The sequence below is a fragment of the Callospermophilus lateralis genome, chromosome 1, assembly GCF_048772815.1.
Source record: "Callospermophilus lateralis isolate mCalLat2 chromosome 1, mCalLat2.hap1, whole genome shotgun sequence".
In the NCBI taxonomy this organism is placed as follows: domain Eukaryota; kingdom Metazoa; phylum Chordata; class Mammalia; order Rodentia; family Sciuridae; genus Callospermophilus; species Callospermophilus lateralis.
In genome coordinates, this window is record NC_135305.1 from 62,349,459 (window position 1) to 62,373,804 (window position 24,346).

The 24,346-nt window shown below is 34.9% G+C and overlaps 1 protein-coding gene across 1 annotated transcript in view; it reads right to left on the minus strand.

Moving 5' to 3' along the window:
• Cacna2d1 (calcium voltage-gated channel auxiliary subunit alpha2delta 1) overlaps nt 1-24,346 on the minus strand; it is a 449,854-nt gene that overhangs the window by 75,620 nt on the left and 349,888 nt on the right. The window contains exons 11-12 of the mRNA XM_076835140.2: nt 14,957-15,115; nt 9,328-9,432 (exon numbers count right to left, since the gene is read on the minus strand). Coding sequence (XP_076691255.1) covers nt 9,328-9,432; nt 14,957-15,115 — 264 coding nt within the window. The remainder of the gene's footprint in view (nt 1-9,327; nt 9,433-14,956; nt 15,116-24,346) is intronic.

Genomic DNA, 24,346 nt, shown 5'->3' on the forward strand with positions numbered 1-24,346 from the left:
TAACAAGACTTGTTTAGAGTGCAAGAAATAAAATAAAAAATCAATAAATGGGATGGTTTCAAACTAAAAAGCTTCTTCTCAGCAAAGGAAACAATAACGTGAAGAGAGAGCCGACATTTTTGCTACATGCACTTTAGATAGAGCACTAATCTCCAGGATATATAAAGAACTTGAAAAACTTAACATGCCCCCTCAAAAAAAAAATAAACCCAACAAACAATCCAATCAATAAAGGGCTAAGGAACTGAGCAGACAATTCTCAGAAGAAGATATACAATCGATAAACAAATATATGAAAAAAATGTTAAACATCTCTAGTAATTAGAGAAATGCAAATCAAAACAGAGTCTAAGATTTCATCTGACTCCAGTCAGAAAGGCAGTTAACATGAATACAAGCAACAATAAGTGTTGGCAAGAATGTGGGGGAAAGGGCACACTCATTCATTGCTGTTGCAACTACAAATTGGTGCAGCCAATCTGGAAAGCAGTATGAAACTAGCATAGAAAGCAGTATAGAAAACTTGGAATAGAACCACCATTTGACCCAGCTATCCCATTTCTTGGTCTATACCCAAAGGACTTAAAAACAGCATACCACAGTGACATTGCCACATCAATGTTTATAGCAGCACAATTCACAATGGCCAAACTGTAGAACCAACTGAGATGCCCTTCAATAGATGAATGGGTAAAGAAACTGTGGTATATATACACAATGGAATATTACTCAGTAACAAAAGCTAATAAAATTATGGTATTTGCAGGTAAATTGATATCATGCTAAGAAAATTAAGTCAATCCTTAAAAAAAAAAAGGCTAAATGTTTTCTCTGATAAGTGAAGGCTAATCCATAATGCGGGGGGGCGGCGTGGTGGGGGGGCAGGCATGAGATGAATGGAGGAACTTTAAATTGGCCAAAGGGGAGGGTGGAGAAGGGAGGGGGCATGCGGATAGGAAAAATGGTGGAATTAGATGGACATCATTACCCTAGGTACATGCATAATTGCATGAATGGGATGACCCTACTTAGTGTACAATCAAAAAAGTGAAAAATTATGCTCCATTTGTGTACAATAAATCAAAGACCATTCTGCTGTCATGTATAACTGATTAGAAAAATAAATAAATAGGTAGATAGATAAATAGATAGATAGATATAACATCTTTTTAGAGAAGCAGATTGGACTGAGTTTATTGTTTAGTAACAAATTACAATGTCAAGGGGACAATATTATTTAAATGTTGTTGTGTCGACATAAGATAGATTTACTTGAAGTGTCCAAAGTTCTGACAGAGGCAAGAATTTAATCTATGTTTGTTCAATGTGTTCAAGTAAATAAATAACATAAAACTACTGTTTAAAAAGAAAACAAAATACAATTGTCACATGGGATTTTGCATATGCCACCTTAAAGAACCCAGATAATATTTTTTCTCACATTTTATATATACATATATAATGTGAGTACATGCTTTGGGATTTTAGGGGTTTTTAAATTTACTAACAACTATAATGGATGGCCCTCACATTTTAAGGCAATACAGAAGTAAGGTCAGAATTTCTTTTTTTCTATGTAGATTTATTGTGCTTGATAAAGAAGGAATAAGCTATGAGCACATTGCATTTCCAAGCAATTTGTAGTTTTGTAAAGACCATCATCAGCTGAGAGGTTTAAGGCATGCAGGGATTCATTTCAGATAATCTACTTTTATAATGACAAAATATTATACTTACGCTGATAATCAGAGTACGCAGAAAAATCATTTTGGAATGATTAGTGTGAAAGGAAAGGTGCCATCAATCCAGTCATTTCTTATGTCTGTATTTTCAAGATGCCATATGAAAGAGTGGAATATCCTATCAGTTTTACCCCATGTTCCCACTGTGCACAGTTCTTGATGAGAAGAGAAGGCAGCATAGAAACAGCAGGACAGATCACCTCTACTGAAAATTTTGTAACACAAACAATGGCTATCCCATGTGAAGATGATATAATTTTGCCTAAAATTTGTACTTTATGCACTCTAAAGTTAATTTATCATTCATTTTCTTTGTGCCTAAGTTCACTGTGCCTAAGATTTGCTTTAGATACTAAATTAAGAAGTCTTTAAAATACATGAATGTAATATTATTAAAATGTATCAGAGTGAGGAAAGAGTTTTCAACATAAATTTTAAGAGGAAAAAAATGTAAACAAATGCTGTCAACAAACAAGGACACACACACATGCATATAAATGTGCACTAAATATGCCTTTAAATTGATAGCCTCTCCACTATGAGGGTCAGCTGCATTGTTCTCAGCTCTACAATGACTTCAGGAAAGCCAATACATATCATTTTTATAAGTAAGGGTAGAGCATCTATTCTAAAGCCAAAAATCTCAGAAACTGTTGAAATTGTGAAAATATCTGAAATGAAAGTTCTTAGATGCAATGCATTTGTTAAATAATATTAACTACTTTACATGTTACATGCCCTTCATTATCATGTTTCAACATTCCTTTCTAAGACTTCATTTTTGCCTGATGCAAAAGTCAGGCAGAGAACTAGCAGAGGATGCAATTAATTATGTCCTGTGAGTTGTTTTTCTTACTGCCTATTGAAAAAGTGTTAATGTTCACTCTGACTATGGTATGCAGCCATTTGGAACTTGGATTAGACTTTTATAGACTGTAGAATATTTCTCTTTTTATTTGGAAGTAATACAGGAAAGATTTTCTCATAATTTAAAAAATTCTTTAAAATCAAATGAGTTAATGACAATACATATTGTTAGTTATAACTTTAGCTATGCAATCTTTATTTTGAAAATTACTGCATATCTATCACATGGCTTTTTTCCCATTTGTTCTTCTTACTCAGTTTACTAGGTATTTTGAAATTCTCTTTTTGTTAATTTTAAATGTCTCTTTTTTCATGAATTGAAAATTAAGTAAAGAACCAAAGAACTATTTCCTAGCTGGACAGGTAATCTTAAGTGTGTATTGCTAAGCAACCTCTTTGCGAGTATATGGAAAATCAAATATATTTAATTTTGCTAGTCCTGGGAATTATCTTTCAACTCTGTGTCTGGTTTTACTTTTCTTTTTCATTTGTTTGGACTTTATGATAGAGTTCATTTTGGTTTTGGCACCATTTTTGAGGAGGTCTTGTACACATGGTTGAGCCCTGAGAAATGGTACTGTTGCGGGTAAAGATTAGAAAGTGAATGTGCTTTAATTTGGAACAGCTGTGTGAAGAGATTAACATGGATTCAGATTTAAAGCTGTACCTATCTATAATCAGGTAGATTAATTCCCAAGAGCAGTGCATTCCACATAAGAACCCAAACATTTTGTTCTAATTCTTGAAACTTTTGGCTTCATTAAATTTTGCTATGTATCTACAGGCTCATTCAGCAGTTTTTCAGATAAACCTCATCACACCTCCCTTGGTTGCTCGGGATGATATTTGATTCATCTGGATGAAAAATGAATGTAAATGAATCATTCAACAGCTGAATGAATGCGAAAGGAGAGACTTGGGGAAAAGTAGAATTCAGACAGTAGTTTTCAGATTTTATAAAAATACATGTGACTTTTTTTTTTTTTTTTTTTTTTGTGCCAGGGATTGAACCCAGGGGCACCTATCCACTTAGCAACATACCCAGACATTTTTTATATTTTATTTTGAAACAAGGTCTTGCTAAATTCTTGGGGCCTCCCTATATTGCTGAGGCTGGCTTTGAAGTCACAATCCATCTGCCTCATCCTCATGAGTTGCTGGGATTGCAGATGTGCACCACTGGACCTGGCTCACATCGTTTTATGACTATAATTTGTATATATTTTTAAAATTTTTATTTTATTATGGTAAGAATACATAAGACCTACACTTTTAGCATTTTTAAGTATATAATACATTATTTTATTGCAAATACAATGTTGCACAGCTGATCTCTGGAGCTTATTCATCTTGCTTTACTGTAACTTTATACTTGTTGATTAGAAACATCCTTTCTTCCCCTCTCCTCAGCCCCTGGCAGCTAACATTCCACTCTTTGATGGTATGAATTTGACTATTTTTAGATTCTCATGTAAGTGAAAAAATATAATATTTGTCTCTTTATCAATGGTTTATTTTACTTAGCATAATATCTTCAAATTTTAACCCTATCATCACATAGAATTTAATTCTGTGTTAAGGCTAAATAATACACACACACACACACACACACACACACACACACACATTTTCTTTACCCATTTAACTGGCAATAGATGGTTAGGATATTTCCCCAACTGAACTATACTGAGTAGTGCTGCAATGAACACAAAAGTGTTCTTAAAGACCATAATTTCAATTCTTGTCTATACATTCCAAGAAATCAGATGCCTTGGTGATTTAGTAGTTCTATTTTTAATTCTTTGGGAAAATTCTGATTGTTTTTCATAGTGGCTAATCATGTTCTCTTTTCTTCAGCATCATACAAAGGATTCAATTTCTCTACAACTTTTCCAATACTGTTGTCTTTTTGTTTCTTTGATAACTGTTATCATAATAGATGTGAAATGATATCTCATTGTGAGTTTGATTAGTCCCAATGACCAATAACATTGGCAGTTTCTTAATAGATTTGTGGGTAACTTGTAGATCTTCCTTGAAGAAATGTCTAATTGAGTTCTTAGTCCATTTTTTTTCAACGGAGCTATTATTTTTATTTTTGTTTTGTTTTGTTATTGAGTATTAGGAATTCCATATATATTTTATATATTAACCTCTTATAAGACAAAGGGTTTGCAAATATTCTCCCATTCTGTAGGTCAGGTTTTGACTCTATTAATTGTTTCTTTTGCTGTGCAGAAGCATTGATAGAGTTTCATGTTTAATTTTGATTCTATTGCCTGGATTTTGTTGTCATACTCATTAAATCACTACATCCATTTAAGACATATAAGTCTTTAATCCATTTGGGGTTGAATTTTCAGTATGGTGTTAGATAAGGATTGAACTTTATTTTTTTGCTTTTGGTTATATAGCTTCCCAATATTTGTTAAAGAGACAACAAACATTTCCTCATGTGTATTTCTGACAGTGTTGTCAAAAATCAGTTGACCATATAGTCATGTACTTTACTTCTGGGCACTCTATTCTGTTTCACCTATCTGTCTGTCCTTATGTTAGTAATATTCTGTTGTAGTGACTGTAGTTTTGCACTATATCAGGAAGAGGGAAGCCTCCAGCTTTGTTTTTTGGTCTAAGACTGAGTTGGTGATTTATGGTCTTCTGTGGTTCCACAGGAATCATAGAATTGCTTTTCTCTATTTCTCTAAAAAAATTAAAAAATGGCATTGGGATTCTGAAAAAGATTGTATTGAACCTGGAGCTAACTTTCAGTACTATGAGCATTTTAACAATATTGAGGTAGTAACCACTGAACCACATCCTCAGCCCCTTTTTTAACATCTTCTTTAGAGACAGAGTCTCTCTGAGTTGCTAAATGCCTCATTAATCTGCTGGGGCTGGCTTTGAACTCAGGATCATCCTCCCTCAGCCTCCTGAGTGGCTGGGATTAAAGGCATACACCATCATGCCTGGCAATATTGAGTATTCTAATCCACCAACATGGGATGCTTTTCAATTTCTATGTCTTCTTTAATTTCTTCATAGTTTTCATAATTTCTGTTTCAGATAGTTCATCACTAGAGTACAGGAACCCAACTAACATTTGTATGTTGATTTTGCATCCTGCAACTTAACTGAATTTAATAGTTCTATCAGGTTTTTTCCTGTACATTTTTGAGTCTTTAAACTTTTCCATATATAAAATCATGCCATCCTGCAAACAGAAACAATTTCCTTCTGCTATTGAACTGTAGTTTCACTCGTGTATGATTTTAATTCTTTGATCACTTTCAAATGCACATAGGCTCAAAAGCACAGAGTGTTTCAAAGTGTTAAAAAATTTTTCATCAGAACTATATCCCATCACACACAACATTTTATCTGTTAAACATATGAGTATATTAATTCATATTTCAATCTTTTTAACACATAAAAAATTATATTTTAACACATAAATAACACATAAACATTATATTGTATGTGTTTTCCTCAAACACATAACAATATAATCCAGTAAAGCCAGTGATAAGCCACGTCTTTCAAAGTGGTAAAAATTCTAAAGTGAAAATTAATGTGAAAAGCTGGTTACAGTGGTGCAGGCCTCTAATGCCAGCAACTAAGGAAGCTGAGGCAAGAAGATTGTGAGTTCAATGCCAGCCAGGGCAACATAGTGAGTCACCATCTCATTAAAAGAAAAAAAGTGGGGGGAGTAAAGCAAAGCAAATCAACATTTTATCCTGAAGTTTTCTTGTGGATAAATGCATACTTTTTTGTTGGAATTTTTGAAACACAAGAAATACAATATCTGACCATTTTTTAATGGATTTCCAGCCTTTTAAGAAAGAAGGTTGAGAATGATTGTCTAATTATAAAACGTGTATGATGAGAAAAGTGACATAAACTGATAAGGGATTGTTAGAAAAGATAGTTTTGATGGAAGTTGATCACTGTGTCAACAGGTTCAACTAGATCCCTCTTGCTACAATGCTTTCCTCTCGTAGCAAAACAAACACTGAAATAAATATATTCTAATTACAAAACACTGATCTTCATTACTTATTGGTATCACAATCTCTTAAAATCTTATGTCTAAAAAAGGATTGATCTTAAATCTTTCCCTAAAATGCAACAGTTTTAAAATCAGATGCATTTTTCTTGCCGGGGGGAGGGGCACATATACAAACTCTCTTTGAAGTGTTTTAGGAAAGTTAAGTATCACTACCTTGTTTTATAATTAAATGATATACTACTTTACCCAGGAAGAGCTTAAATTGTTGCTGTTTCTCCATTCTCTTCTGATTTCTCTCTTTGTATCACATTTTCCTATTTAAAATTGATGTATAAAGGCCAACATCATTCTACATGGAGAAAAATTGAAGGCATTCCCTCTAAAAACTGGAACAAGAAAGGGATGACCTCTTTCATGACTTCTATTTAACATAGTTCTTGAAACTAAAGGGATACACATAGGAAAAGAGAAACTCAAATTGGCACTATTTGCTGATGAGATGATGTGATTCTATACCTAGAAGACCTAAAAGTTCCACCAGAAAACTTCTAACTAGTAAATGAATTCAACAAAGTAGCAGGATATAAAACTAATACCCAGAAATCAAAGGCATTTCATATATCAGTGATAAATACTCAGAAAGGGAAATGAGGAAAACTATCCTCATTAAAATAGCCTCAAAAAAATAAATAAAATACTTGGGAATCAACTTAACAAAAGAGGTGAATGATTTATATAATGAAAATTACAGAACCCTGAAGAAAGAAATCAAAGAAGACCTTAGCAGATGGAAAGATCTACTTGCTCTTGGATAGGAAGAATTAATATTAACAAAATGACCATACTTCCAAAAGCACTATACAAATTTAATGTAATTCTGATCTAAATTCCAATGACATTCCTCATAGAAATAGAAACAGCAATCATGAAATTCATCTTGAAAAATAAGAGACTCAAAATAGCTAAAGCAATCCTTAGCAAGAAGAGTGAAGCAAATGGCATCTCTATACTAGACCTTAAACTATACTACAGAGCAATAATTACAACAACAGCATGGTATTGGCACCAAAACAGACTGGTAGAGCAATGGTACAGAATAGAGGACACAGAGACTAATCCACAAAATCACAATTATCTCATACTAGACAAAGGTGCCAAAAACATGCATTAGAGAAAAGACAGCCTCTTCAACAAACGGTGCTGAAAAAACTGGAAATCCATATGCAACAAAATGAAATTAAATCCCTATCTCTCACCATGCACAAAACTCAAAATGAATCAAGGACTTAGGAATACAACCAGAGACCTTGTGTCTAATAGAAGAAAAAGTAGGCCCTAATCTCCATCATGTGGGATTAGGCCTCAACTTACTTAGTAAGACTCCTGTGGCACAAGAATTAAAATCAAGAATCAATAAATGGGATGGAATCAAACTAAAAAGTTTCTTCTCAACAAAAGAAACAATCTGTGAAGTCAACAGAGTGCCTACATCTTGGGAGAAAATCTTTACACCTCACACATCAGATAGAGCACTAATCTCAAGGGTATATAAAGAATCAAAAAGTTAAACGCCAAAAAATATAATAACCCAATCAATCAATAGGCCAAGGACTTGAACAGACACTTCCCAGAAGATGATATGCAGTCAATCAACAAATATATGGAAAAATGTTCATCATTGCTAGCAATTAGAGAAATGCAAATCAACATCACTCTAGTCAGAATGGCAGCTATTATGAAGACAAACAACAATAAGTGTTGGCAAGGATGTGGGGGAAAAAGGCACACTCATACACTACTGGTGGGACTGCAAATTGGTGCAGCCAATATGGAAAGCAGTATAAAGATTTCTTGGAAAATTGGGAATGGAACCACCATTTGACCCAGCTATTCCTCTCCTCAGTCTATTCCCAAAGGACTTAAAAACAGCAAACTACAGGGACACAGCCACATCAATGTTTATAGCAGCACAATTCACAATAGCTAAACTGTGGAACCAACCTAGATGCCCTTCAATATATGAATGGATTAAAAAATGTGACATATATACACAATGGAATATTACTCAGCAATAAAAGAGAATAAAATCATGGCATTTAAAGGTAAATGGAAGGAGTTAGAGAAGATAATGCTAAGTGAAGTTAGCCAATCCCCAAAAACAAATGCCAAATGTTTTCTCTGATATAAGGAGGCTGACTCATGGTGGAGTAGGGTGAGGGAGCATGAGAGGAATGGAGGAATTCTAGATAGCACAGAGGGGTTGAAGGGGAAGGGAGGGGCATGGGGTTAGAAATGATGGTAGAATGTGATGATCATTATTATCCAAAGTACATGTATGAAGACCTGAATTGGTGTGAATATACTTTGTGTACAACCAGAGATATGAAAAAATGTGCTCTATATGTGTAATACGAATTGTAATGCATTCTGCTGACATATATAGATTTTAAAAAATGAAAAATAATAAAATAAAACTGATGCATAAGAATCAAATAGGAACAATAAGTCCAAATTATTTTACTAACATATTAGTCAGATACCACTTGTATGTCTTATAAAAATATTATATTTCACAACCCATAGTTCATGTTACTTTACAGTTGGGACTAAATGTTTTCAAACAAAAAGTTTCACCTTACTACGATTACCACTATCTCTTTTAACAACCACCTAAACATTAAAATAAAAATATTATATAATTACACTCACTTTTTTATCTTTATTGTATTTGGCAAATATCTCCTGGGCTCTCTCTTCTCCTCCATCCGTGAACAACATGATAATCTTATTGCAGTTGGCTCTGGAAACATTATACTGTTAAAACAAAACAATTGCCCATTGTTGATAATGAAGGACATGGAAAATAAACCAATACGGAAAGAGCGTGCAGAGACTGCTAGTAATGAGGGAAATGTCTGCTCAGTAAATAGATTCTAAAAACCTGTTCCTGGGCCAGGCAGATGTCACTACCTCACTTCTTCCACATCTTGGATCAGATGTTACCCCATCTGTGAGACTTTCCTGTATTAATTTGCAAGCTCCCTCCTAGACTATATTTCTCTTGATATCATTTTATATTCGTTTACAGATAGTATATATTTCATTTATTTATGTACTTATTGGTGGATTCTCCCAATAAAATGTACACTCTACAAAATCAGGATTTTTTTTTTTTCATTCAGTGTTGTTTCTTTGTCTACAAGAATATCTGGCTCTTAATGATCCCTCAGGGACTGAATAGTAGATGGTCTTTAAGTTAATAAATGCACATGTTAATTTTATGACCCTACAATTTTATAGCAGAAACAAGGAAGTAATATTAAAATATGAAAACCTTTTCAGTGTTATTGCAATCTATTTCTGCATAATTCTTCCTTCTTCCCTCCTCATTCTATTTTTTTTAATTACATTTCCAAAGGCCAAACTCCCTCTAACATATAGCACTCTTTTATTCCTTTGTAAATGCTGAGATATTCCCAGGGTATTTTTTCTCTCTTCTCTCAATCTTGCCTGCATATGCTACTCCTGAAAGATTCAATTCCAGTGATAAGTCCTCTTAATCTTTAAGGTCTCCAAAGGAGTTGACACAGGAGAACAATGAACTAGTACTAAAGGGCCATTAAAGTGAGCAATTAATTCAGAAAGGTGGATTTCGTGATGTATGACATTATCATCGTAGCTTTCTGCTGTTGTGAAATGTATATCCTTAAATGCAGAAAAAAATCACACTAATTTATAGATGCTCAAATTTTTTGAAAATGTCAATCCTCGGGCTGGGGATGTGGCTCAAGAGGTAGCGCGATCGCCTGGCATGCGTGCGGCCTGGGTTCCATCCTCAGCACCACATACAAACAAAGATGTTGTGTCCGCCGAGAACTAAAAAATAAATATTAAAAAATTCTCTCTCTCTCTTTCTCCTTCCCCCACTCTCTCTTTAAAAAAAAAAAAAAAAAAGAAAATGTCAATCCTCTAGCTCAGTGCTATTCAAAGGAAAAGCAATATGAGCCTAATATGTAACTTCAAATTTTCTTATAGCCATCTCAAGGACAGTAAATACAAAACATATGAAATTAATTCTAATAATATGATTTATTTAGTCATCTGAAATATTGCCAATTCAAAATTAAATCAATGTAATATGCTTTATTTCCAGCAGCATCAGTCTCTGAATATTGTTGTGTATTTTACACTTCTACACATGTCCATTCAAATCAACCACCTTTCAACTGCCCAACAACCTCATGTGATGATAGTTACTGTGTTGGACTGCACAACCCTGAACTTCAAATGACTAATGTTTTAAAAAAATCATTAATTCTCCTTAGCATCCAAGCTTATTAAGGTCTACATTCTTATCTTACTTTTCAGTCAAGATAAATCTCATTTTCTGATGTGAAAATTAAGGAAGCTAACAATCTCACCTCATTCATTGACTAGGTTATTAGGACTTTGGCAGTAAAAGCTCTTAATGAAGCATTGTGAAAACATAAGTATTGATTAACTCATTTATAACATTCTTCTCTTTTCTTTCTTTTTGTACTGGGAATTAAACTCGGAGCACTCCGCCACTGAGCTACATTTCCAAGTCCATTTTTATTTTTTGAGACAGGGTCTCACTAAATTGCTGATGCAGGCCTGGTACTTGAGATCCCCTGCTTCAGTGTCCTCAGTCTGTAGAATTACAGGTGTAGGTTCTTATCTTTTGAAGATAACTTATCTACAAATTTGATTATACAGAGCTTTACATATTTTATCTTAAAAATATATTTATGAGCTGGGCACAGTGGCACGTGCGTGCCTGTAATCCCAGCAACTCCAGAGGCTAAGATAAGGAGAATTACAAGTTCAAGGCCAGCCTCAGCAATTTAGTGAACCCTAAACAGCTGAGTGAGACTGTGTCTCAAATGGGGATATAGCACTTATGGGTTCAATTCCTAGTACAATATAAAATAATGTGTGTGTGTGTGTGTGTGTGTGTGTGTGTGTGTGTGTGTGTAAAAGATGCCTAAAAAATCCCTTAGCTAAATTAATTTCTCTATTTCATCTTTTTATCTGCATGTATAAAATGGTCAAAATAATATGCACAAGGACTATTTTATAAGAGCGATACAGTAAATAAAGTTTTACCATAGGTTATAGTTTTACTTTTTGAAGCACTGGAGGTATAATTAATATTAATGAATGCATTTGTCAACGTATTTGTATATTTGTGTATAACTCTCTTCCTAGGAGAGAGAGATATTAGGGCATACAAAAAATGGGAGAATGTAGGAAAGATCAAGAAATCTTTTGATTTCAACATGAATTTTCCTAGGAGTAACTGCCTCAGGATTTGTGGTAGTATTAATGTGTATAATAGCAAATTTTCCATGGGTTTGCAATTATGTAAAAATCATATAGTCATAATAATTAACATTACTTTGAACAAACCGAGCAAAAATTTGATTATTTCAATAAATTTATAATTAATGGCATTGGTGATACACTTTAATGTGATAACATTAAACAAACTCTGTTCTTTCCCTACATGGCCAGCACATAGCACAGCATCTATCAAATAAACATTCAACAAAAACTTGAAAAATGATAATACTTAATGAAATTATAACTGAAGAGTAATGCAGTTAATGTTTATTGTTGTACTTAACAACATGCCTGATTCTAATTTGATAGTTGCTTCTGTGATTTTAAAGGTAAATTTGAAAGGACTAAGAAAAAAAAACAGAATGAAATAGCATAATAAGAACATAAGTGTTTGAAGGAAATGACTAAACATGCCTCAACTTAATAAAGTGAGCCATAATATTTGAGAAAATTATTTAAACAAAAAAATTTCAATACATGTGGGATATGTGGGAAAAAAACACATGAGGCATAGACACCATATTAAAAATCATTTACAACTTTAGTGAAGGCAGGGGGAGGGGCCATAGGAGTTTTCAGGTTTTGTCCTCCACTAGGAACGAACATGGGGTTAAGGCGGCCTCCAGTGAGACTGTCTCCGAACCCTTCTTTAGGTTTCTTTGAAACCCAGACAGGAGGGAGTAAGGTGAGGCAAACTGTCAATAATAAGAATAATTCAAACACCAAGATTTAGAAAACTCTACTATTTACTCAAGATAAAAGAATAAAAAAACTCTTACTTGAGGACAAATATATCTCAATCTAATGATAAATTACATTTGAATTTTGAAGTATTGAGATTTCAGTTTTTAATTCATGAACATATACTATTTAATAAGCTTAGTCATTTCACTAAAGATGATTTCTACTAAAAATGGCAATGTTAAACATCTTTATTTTCCTGTCTCCTTACTGCTTATCTAACAGGGTCTGTTAAATAAATAAAACTTGACCTCAAATTTTACATATCTGAACTGAGCTATTTCTACCCCATATTTCCCCATCAGGTTCCTGTGCCACCATCTGCCTCGTAGTCCAGTTCAGAGAACTTGGTGTCATCTAAGTCCCCTCCCACTCTCAGCAACCCCTCCTGTGCCATCCATCAATTACACCCACCTCCTTTTCACCTGTACTCCCAACCAGGATGGGTAACGCTTCCTTACAGAACACCCCTCACCATACCCTTCTCATGCTCTGAGCTTTTAGTTTGCTCTTACTCTCTTCACTGATGCCTCACAGCCTTTCCATTTCTATCACTGCTCTCAAACTGCTGACAGTCCAGCCATGCCGAACCAGCTGCAATGTTTTAATTATGTCATCATGTTGTCTCATCTCTCTGTTTTACCCACACTGTCTTGTTTTTTTCTTTTCTTAAAATGATTTTCCCTCTCTCATCTACCTTCCTAGATTCTACTCAGAGTTCAAAATTCCATTTTCAAGGAAATGCTACCCTTGCTTAACTTTCTTGGGGTACCGAAGCTGCCTCTCCTCTTTGTGCTGCTTCAGCAAACACGAAGAACGCCATGCAAGGGCACTTTCCCCTCATAATGTGAATGATGATCCAGTGCATTAGACTAGACCTTCTTGAAAGCAGATGATCTTTCCTCCTATAATTCTAACCCTGGCACTATGATAGCAAATTGAAAGGTACTCAATAAATATTGACAGAGTGAAAAAATGAATGGGTCTGAAACACTGTTTAGACTATTCACTCAGAGAACAACAAAGTCAGATGTTCAGAAAAGACTATATGTAAAGGTTGATTTATTCAGTGATTTGGCAAATATGACAGGAAGGATGAGCTGACTGTAACAGCCCCAGGCTAATCATCAATTATAGTAATAATGATGATCATGAGCCCCAAACCCACCTGATCGCCATCACTTGCAGGTGGTGTGCTGTGTGCTGTGTTCTCTGGACCATCCTCTCCACAGCCCTCTCACAGGTAAGCTGAGGAGACCCCACTTGTGTAAGTGAGGAAACTGAAGTACAGGGAGGTCAGGTCCCCATTTTCAGCCTTTGTAATAATACTTCCTCATGGGGATGCAAAAATCAAGTACCACAGCATGAAATAGAGGACATGGCCATTTGAAGATACTTGTCCACAGAGTGAGCTGCCTGCTATACCAGGGGGCAGGCAGCATGCCAGGGTCTGCCTGTCTACATGCAGACCTCCAAAGGTGATGCACAGGAATCGTTGCTGAGAAGGAATTCCTGCAACAAGACTTGTCTTTCTGTTCATCTTAAGGTCTATCATTTGGACCTTTGTGTTCATTTAGAAACAAGAAATCTAATACAGACGAGATAGTCAAAACTAAAATATTTTTAGTAACCATTGATGATCGATACTACAAGTATCCAAATAAATAGTGTAGCAATTGAGATAAGAAAAAAAAAATGTCAGTCTACATAAGTTAACCCATTTTCATATGCTTATACAAAATAAAATCAAAATATTAGCTTACAAATGATTTTTTTATAACAGAATTTTGGGGAAAATGATTTAAAGGAAAAAGAAGATTGACGGGGTATACAGCTTTTGAATTTTGGATTTAAAAATAAAAGTAGTTCTTGGGGCAGGGGATGTGGCTCAAGCGGTAGCACGCTCGCCTGGCATGCGTGAGGCCCAGGTTCAATCCTCAGCACCACATACACACAAAGATGTTGTGTCCACCGAAAACTAAAAAATAAATATTAAAAAATTCTCTCTCTCTCTGTCTCTATTACTCTCTCTTAAAAAAAAAAAAAAAAAAAAAGTAGTCAAAGATTTCTACTGCCTGGACATATCAGTAGTTTGTGTCCATCTGGTACATCTGGTTTCTAAACAAGTAAAAACAGCACTATTAAGAAACCTTAAAGACAGTAGCTCTCAAGATAATGAGATTCAGATATAACAATTCAATCACAGGAAAAAAGGCATAGTATTGCTACTTACATTAAGCAGTTGTTCAAAAGCAAAACTAAAGCCTTTCTTATAATCGGTTATTCCTTTTGCTGTGATGTTATTCACTGCATCTTTCAACACTTTCTTATTTCTTACATTTGCTTGAACAAGGTGCTGAAAACAGCTTACATCCTGAGCATTGCTGTTGAACTGCAAAAAAATTTAAAAAAAGGAAAATGCATAAATGAACATGAAGATCAAACATAAAATTTTCAACAAATTTGTTTTACCCATCTAAACCTCATTGCATTGCTATCTCTTTCAAAAGGAAGAGTGTCTAAGTAACAAAAGGCCAAAGATCAAATGGCAGCTTCCATTTAAGCCTCCAACTTACACTGTTAACCCTGAGTCAGTCACCTTCCTAATCTTGGTTTCCCTGTTTATAAATTTGAGTTATGTGAGGTCCCTTCCAGTCCCCAAATCTGAGGATCATATAGACAAAAGAAAAACAATGATATGAATTCCAAATTAAAAACTGATATGAGGGCTGGGGTTATGGCTCAGTGGTAGAGCACCCGCCTCGCACTGCAAGGCCCTGGGTTCCATCCTCAGCACCACATAAAAATAAATAAATAAAAACCAATATGAGATACCTGCCCAGGATGCAGGGGAAGGTAAGGATTTTTAATTGCTTCTTGTCAGAAAAGGTTGGTTAAAAAAAAGAGGACACTGGATGACAGAGGATAGCAGTTTTGAAATGTGAAAGTGGAGTCTATGTTAGCTCAAACCAAAAGTTAATATGAACCAAGATCAACTGGTAGCCTTTTACAAATACCACTCTCTAGATGATATAAATAAAAGAACCCAGGGATTGTGGAGGTAAGTGAAGGGCAAGTCGATTACTGCACATAGTGATTGCTCTGAGTGACAAAGCTCTCAGCAATAAGAGGCTGTGAGAGGACAGAATTTAAACTCTCCCATGATACCTGCTCCAAACTGAAAAGTTACGAATAAGCAACAAAGTAATTTCACAATTCTGTAAAGTGGATTCACATAGTTCACTGGGTATTTCCAAAAGGATGAGAACAATAGGAGTACTGCACACTCCAGGATAAGATGATGAAAAATTCCCATTGTTTATTAACTGGAACTTTTATCAGTTCCTTAGGCTACTGGGGCCCCAGACTTCATATGTGTTCAAAACTGGAATAAAAAGTCAGACTTGTTCAAAGGCAAAGGACTGGCTCGACAAAATGTTGAAGGTTACTGTCAGATCAAAGAACATTTAATTCGGTGCTTTGAACGGGTGGGTCACAAGTGATTACAAATTCTTACAAATATAGTGCAGCATTCTTTTTTCTCTGAAGATTAATGAGACTAATTATAAGGTACACTCAAAATTCATTAGCTATTTGTAAAGCAAATGTTTACAAGTACCCGAGAATGAAGGCAAGTAATAGTTTTGTGCTTTCAGATTTAAGCAAATTATTCATGCATACACATGCACACACTCACATGGACCATATATCCATGAGCAAACACTTACATGATATTTACTATGTACTCAATTTAATACAAACTGTAAAAACAATAATCATCTCCTCTGCAAATGCCCTACAAGAGAAACATTATCATTTGATCCATGAGAAACTTTAGGAGAGGTTGAGTCGTGACTAATAATGAGGAAAGTGACAATTGTGCAGTGTCTTATATAAGAGTCTATTGTTCCAACCATTCCCAGGCTGCCTTTCAATGCAGTATGATAACTGATTAGCTCTGCAGAGAAATACAATAATGTGCTCTGAGAGACAATATCAGGGGAAGCATTTCCAATGTGGATTATGAATAACTGTGGGGGAAATTCTGCTCAGAAATTGCATTTCCTGTGATTCCAGAGAAATGTCCCAATGTGGAACATGGAGAAAAGAAGATTTCAAGCAAACAGCCCACATTATTGCAAAGGCCCAGATAATTATTATTATTGGAAACATTCTGAGGACCAATGATGCAGAGGCTTGATCATGTGGAGTCTAAAGGAAATGCTAAAAAGTGAGGTTTCATTCTCGGTCAAATGAAAAATAATTTTAATACAGAATTTTAAGAGATCACCCTAGCTGCTGTGTGGAAAACAGATTTAAAGTGAGCAAAATTGCCAGGAGAGAAGAGACAGGAAGCTATTGTCGTTACTTAGCTGAAAACATTTAGTGGGCTTTTTTATTCATGGAGATGGTCAGAAAAGGAAGGACTCAGATGTATTTTTGAGAATGAACAGGACATGGTGGTGGATTCAACATGTGGATGAGTAACAGAACAGGATCTTGAGTAACCGCCAGGTTTCTGACGCGGCCTCCGGTGTCTGGAAGAGTGACCAGTTCAGGGATAACTGAGGGCTGTGGACAAGAAGCAGAGTTTCACTTTGGATGAGATTTCCACGTATGTGAGACAGACGAGTGGAGATGTCAAGAAATAACATTTACAGCACGTGGCTTAAGGAAGACGTGACTTAATATTTAAAAAATAATAATAAAGTAGAAGGCTTCATCATAAAAATGTGGCTTAAAGCCATGTGAATTAGAGTGAAATAGAGCAGAAGGATCAAAAATACTAAGAGTGAGTTCCCAGAGAGGCAGGGGGGAAATCAGGATGTTAGATTTTCTTACTTTTTTGGAGTATGATGTGAGGGAAAGAAAGAGAGAAATCTCAAGAGGAAGCCATAGTTCAGAGACAGAGATGACAGGACTTAACTGCCACTGAATTGACGCACCTCAGGTGGACAGTTCCTGAAGGGACGGAGCAGATAGAAAGTGGCAGTCTATGCCTGGCAAGCCTTCACAGCTCCTTGGCAGAGGGGAGCAGAAACACACATGGTGGTACCTGTCTGAGGAACCTGGGGTCCAGGAAAGACTCCTTTAAAGTGGGGAGTCACCAGAACACAAAGGGCTGATGGTGGAAAGAGGAGAAAGGAAAAGATGGCAGGAAATAGAAAAGAGATGAACAACAACCTGGGGAGGAGGTGAGAAGGATGGGATCTGGATGGCACACTGAGGAAAGTCCCTTCAGGAAAACGTGTGTCAGCTTTCTTACTGCTAGAGAGAAGAGGGGAAGCAGGCACAAGTGGTACGGAGGCCTGAAGGTGTCAGAGTTACTGTATGTGGCTTTTGTCTTCTTTAATGAACAAAGAGGCAAGGTGCTCAGGCAAACGTAAGGTCTGGAGAGGAAACAGGAAGTAAAACATCCTGTGCAGATAAATAATTCATGCCTTTCCATTTTTCTTTTCTTTCTTTTTTTTTTTTCTTGAACACATGGTCAGGTACATCAGATGGATGAGAATAAAATTCCAATATATTTTGCTGTTTTGTATAATTGCAGATGTTAAATACTTAACATTATCAATCAAATGACCATTCCTATGGTCTCCTTCATTGCTTTTTCCAGGCTTTCACAGTTTGATGTAATCTTTTTTCTAGATATTCAGTTTAGAAAACAAAAGTGTGAGAATTCCTTTATATTGGTGGAATTTAAAAGTTTGCCAATAGGTTAATAGGAAACATCTGACCTTAGAAAATTATTAGTACTAGTGATAGGAACTGTTATTAACTGGTTTACTTAAATCATGAATCATCGTAAGATACAAGTTATGCTGAAAATGAGCACTGAATAATGTATTGCCTTAAGTCTTTCATTTGGCCTTGACCTGCTTTTAATACAGAAAAGTGAGGCATCTCATTAAGTCACTTTAATACAAACTGATTAAATGTAAATTCTATTCACTAAATACAAATTCAGTGGTGTATAACAGAAATATTACAATTGCACTCATGAAAAAAACTCATAAATAATGCAAAGAAAGGAATAACTTTCAAAGTATACCTCCCTATAGCAAATCTTATTCTCCTAGGAAAGGGATGGCAAACTTTCAAAGTTCGGAATTAGATAAGAATATATTACAGACATCTTATTTAGACTCATCTGCTCTTAGAAAAAATATATACATACAGGTTTAATTTCACCAACTGAAATGGCAGTCTTTTGGTAACATGGATGCAGATATTAAAGCCACATATTAAAAACCTTACAGCAAAGGCAAAGATACAGCATCACAGAGTATGGTGAGGGAACAGACAGATTTAAGGAGCTTTTGTTTAACTAATGAGTAAGTATTTCTTAAGTTTTTTTATTAGTAGTTGTACATGCCAGTAGAATGTATTTTGGTAGAATGAACATACACAAAATATAACCTATTCTATTAGATTCCCACTCTTGTGGTCATACATGATGTGGAGTTACCTGGGTCATATATGCAAAACAAGGCCAGGAAGTTATGACCAATTAATTCTACTGTCTTTCCCATTCCCCTCCCGGCTTCCCTTCATTACCCTTTGTCTAGTCCAATCAGTTTCTATTCTTCCCTTCCCCAACCTCCCTTGTTTTGGGTTAGCATCCACAAATCAGAGAGTACATTAGGCCATTGGATATTTAGGATTGGCTTATTTCTTTAGCATGATATTCTCCAGTTCCATCCATTTACCACCAAATGCCATAATTCCATTCTCCTTTGTGGCTAGGTAATATTCTATTGTGTATATATATCACAAGAAAATATTTCTTTTGAAATTGTAATGGTTTGTATCTGAAATATTCACCAAGACTCATGTGGTGAAGGGCTGGTTCCTAATACAGCAGTGCTCAGAAGTGGGGTTTTAGGGGAAGTAATTGGATCGTGAAGGCTCTGACCTCATCCGTGGATTAATCCATAGATGATTTCTTAGCTGAATGGAATACTGAGAGGTGGTGGAAACTGTAGAAATTAGGAACTAGTAGAAGAGAGTAGGCTCTTGGGGGCATGCCCTTGAGGACTATATTTTGTCCCCAAACCCTTCCATTTTCTCTCTCTCCTTCCTGGCTGCCATAAGGTGAGTAGTTTTTGACTACCATTCTCTTTTGTCATGCTGTTCTGCCTTGCCTCAGGCCCAAAGCAATGGAGGAAACCAAATATGAACCTCTGAAACAAATATTTACTCCTTTTTTGTTTGTTTGTTTGTTTGTGATAATAGTTTACAATTTATTATATTTTTATTTATTTTTTATTATTAGTTGTTCAAAACATTACAAAGCTCTTGACATATCATATTTCATACATTTGATTCAGGTGGGTTATGAACTCCCATTTTTATCCCGTATACAGATTGCAGAATCACATCGGTTACACATCCACATTTTTACATACCGCCATACTAGTGTCTGTTGTGTTCTGTTGCCTTTCCTATCCTCTACTATCCCCCCTCCCCATCCCTTCTCTCCCATCTTCTCTCTCTACCCCCTCTACTGTAATTCATTTCTCTCCCTTGTTTTTTTTTCCTTTCCCCTCACTTCCTCTTATATGTAATTTTGTACAACAATGAGGGTCTCCTTCCATTTCCATGCAATTTCCCTTCTCTCTCCCTTTCCCTCCCACCTCTCGTCCCTGTTTAATGGTAATCTTCTTCTCATGCTTTTCTTCCCTGCTCTGTTCTTAGTTACCCTCCTTATATCAAAGAAGACATTTGGCATTTGTTTTTTAGGGATTGGCTAGCTTCACTTAGCATAATCTGCTCTAGTGCCATCCATTTCCCTGCAAATGCCATGATTTTGTCACTTTTTAGTGCTGAGTAATACTCCATTGTGTATAAATGCTACATTTTTTTAATCCATTCATCTATTGAAGGGCATCTAGGTTGGTTTCACAGTCTAGCTATTGTGAATTTTGCTGCTATGAACATCGATGTAGCTGTATCCCTATAATACACTCTTTTAAGGTCTTTGGGGAATAGTCTGAGAAGGGGAATAGTTGGGTCAAACTCCTTTGTTTTTCTCAGGCATTTTGTCATAGGAATGAAAAGCTAACACAAAAGTGTGTATTTAACACTGCAGAGTCAGAAACCAACATCAAACTAATATTCAAACTAATATCACACTGATTCTTTCTCTGATCCCCAAAGACTCAGTCATGTAGTTCCTGGATTAGAACCTCCAAGAAGATCTTGCTGCCAGCATGCTTAGAGAAGAAGGTCTGTGGGTTAACATGAAAATCTGGGGTAGACATTGTAGAGGACTTTGCACCTCAAATCCAGCAGTGTTGTTCTTTCATTTCTCCCTTCACCGACCTTATTCCTTCTTCCTATAGCTCTTTTCCTCACTATATATAATCTTTTTTCACTTCCAATATTCCCTCCCCTCTTCACTCAGTTATCCCACCGAGTTCAACATTCTTCCTAAATGAAATTCTTTCATGATCTTCCCTGAATAAACCAAATCATACCTCACAAACTCTCCTCAGCCTATCTTTCTTACAGAACAGTTACAATCTTATGTGTTTGCATATCTTCATTAGACTGTTTTATTGGCCCAAGTTACCAAAATTAACACCCTTCTACCACTGCATCTTTAGTACACAACACATCATAGGCATGCTATAAATATTTACCAAATGAATGTGTGAATTTTCTGTTAAATGCCTTGGATGGGGGGGGGGTTTGAAGAAAATTAGCTCCTAATACAAAATGTTAATCAATAATCAAATAATGCACTTATAAGCAGACAAACTTTGTTTTACTCTGTAACATGTTGTTAAATTTGTATATTCTATTTCTGTCCAAATGGAAACTATTAAGATAGTTAAATGAAGATATGTATAACACCTATCATAGAGTCTGGCACATAGTAGTAGATAAATAACATGCAACTTCATAATTTAAAAAATTATTTAGTAAAAAAACCCAGCATGCTCAATAGTAAAACAGATCACACTTCTAATTAAGGACAAAGATTCATATAAACAATATCAGCTTTAGCAAGCTTTAAATAAAAGTCACTAATGGGATGACACATGTTACCTCAAGCAGGTCAGTTAGAAAGTTTGAGACTACTATAACCAGTACATTTTGTGGCTTCCACAAAAACCTTCTTATTAAATATCATACTTGAGAAGACATTCAATTATAAGGCAAATTAGAGCCCAAACCAATTTGTCACAGCCAAACTCCTGTTTTTATAAAGGCAGCATCTGGGTTTGTTCTGATGTCTTTTGCTAAAATTATTCCCCAAAATATTTGAGAGGAGGACCCTGGCATTCATCACATCATTTCTGAATGCCCTCTGTCTAGGAATGGTAATGGTGTGTCTTCTTTGAATGGAGAAACAAAGTCAAGTAGATTTGCATTAGAATCATTAAGAATTAAGGATAAAATAATTCCCAAAGACATCTTCCACTTAGAACTGCAAAAAGAAATGGCCCATTAAAACTATCCACACACAATGCCTTTTAATTCCCACCTGCCCCATGGACTAAAAGGGTGACCCACCATTGTGTGCTCTGCACGTTTACTCAGAAAGCCTTTTTTCAGTGGAAAAAACATGAGACCTTATTATAATTCCTCAGCTTTTGAAAAACTGCAAATATACAAATTATTTCTTAAAACATGACTTAGTGTCTTTGCTTTAATTATGTAAAATAAATGTGGTGCAAAATTGTAAGCTCAAGCTGTGCAGATGAATAGCAAAAATGATTCAAATCTAGAAGCACTTGCTTTGGAACATAGGTATATTTTTACATTAAAAATATTAGTAAGCTTCTTTATATAAGTTAACAATAATAAATAATGTTTAACAAATTTATATTATATAAGCAGCTTATATTCATTATGAAGATTAAATAACAGAATTTTGTATAATCACAGAACATCAGTTGCTATTTACATATTGGCCACCAGATGGCAGTGCAGGAAAATAAAAAAAGTGAACAGATTTCAAAATCTTGGTTTTATAAAAGTATTTCTATTAGAAACAATTGAAAATTTGCTTTATTTTTCATAGAAAATGTGAAACTAGAAGTTACATAAAAACAAAATGATTATTCCAAAACCTAAAGAATATAACTGGTAATATCCATGTGGATATGAATATATTCAAGATTACCAACTAGCATTTTATATATTACTAAAGCGATTTCCATAAATTCTCTGCCAAGATAAAGTATAACTATGCCAGTCATACTGAGCTCTTATAAACACATTTTTGCTAAATTGAAGTTAAAAAGAGTAGTTCAATATTTACATTACTGGGATTTCTTTGGTGGCTATAGAAGTGAAACTTTTTCTCATACAGTAATTTTCTTATGATTCTGTAAACTATAAGCTCTATTTTCCCAGTTTGTTATTTATCTTGTAGTTTGAACTTACAAACTTATTCTTTTGTGAATTTTAAAAAATAATGTACCTTAAAAAATCCATCAATCAGACAAATATCCATTTATAACCTGTAGTTATAATATTTAAATATTCATAATATAAATATTCATTTATAACACTTCTAACATTTCATGGGCTTCTGTTTTTCTTACAGCTTGGTGTATATTCATGGTGAAATTTATTTTTCTCAATACTCTGAGGTAACATACAATTTATTTTTTCAATAACCAATTTCCCCATTTACTAAGTAATCATTGGAACATGATCTGTTTTTTTAAAAAATTAAGGTTTTTTGATATATTTGTCTAAATTTTAATCCTTTACTCTTTCAATTATTTCATGACCTTCTTACTTATTAATAAGAATTTTAGCTAATATATATTGAGAATCACACGACTGCTAGGCTGAACACCTGACATGTGCTAAGCTGTTTAACCTTCAACAAGCTGTGGCTTTAGTTTTAATAAGGTTCCCATTGGACAGTTGAGGAAATGAGGCTTATAATGTCAGGCAAAGTGCCCAGAGTCACGGCCACCAAGGATCAGAGGTAACCTCAAATCCAGACTACCTGACACACTTTTTTGTAGGCTCATCCATCATTTCTGTCTTAAATTTAAATACCAGAAGAGTAAACTGTCATTCCTATGACATGCTACTGTTATTAAGATCTTCCTTTAGAAATTTAGAAGGTTTTTTTTTTTTTTTTTGTCAAACTAGAGCTGTATTTACCAATAAGTTAGAAAAAAATTACATCTTTGCCTGAGTCTCCTTTTCATTCCAGGAAGAATTTATTCATTAATTCCACATTTCAACACTTCTAAATATATTTCACATTTAATATATTCTTTTTTTTTTTCTATTTTCAACATGGGTCCTGAACACATTATTAAAAGTGCTAGTAGGCAATTCATGATTTTTCATCATGTTGCTAAGGTGATTTTAAGTTTATTACTGATCTCTATCCAGGGGGGAAAAAAATGATAGTCACGCCCCCCATTAGTAACACCAAGAATATTTTCACCTAACAACACTCCAACACTCCTGGTCACTGCTGTCCTATATCAAAAGGTATCTATTCCCGAAGGTGGTTGCTGGTCTGCAGTCTCTTTGCCCACTGTATAGAAGCAGAAACAGATTGGTAACAGTTTTCCATTCCATAATTTAGGAAAACCAGGACCAGTGCAGGCTTTGCCTCTAATATGCATCAAAGACATAA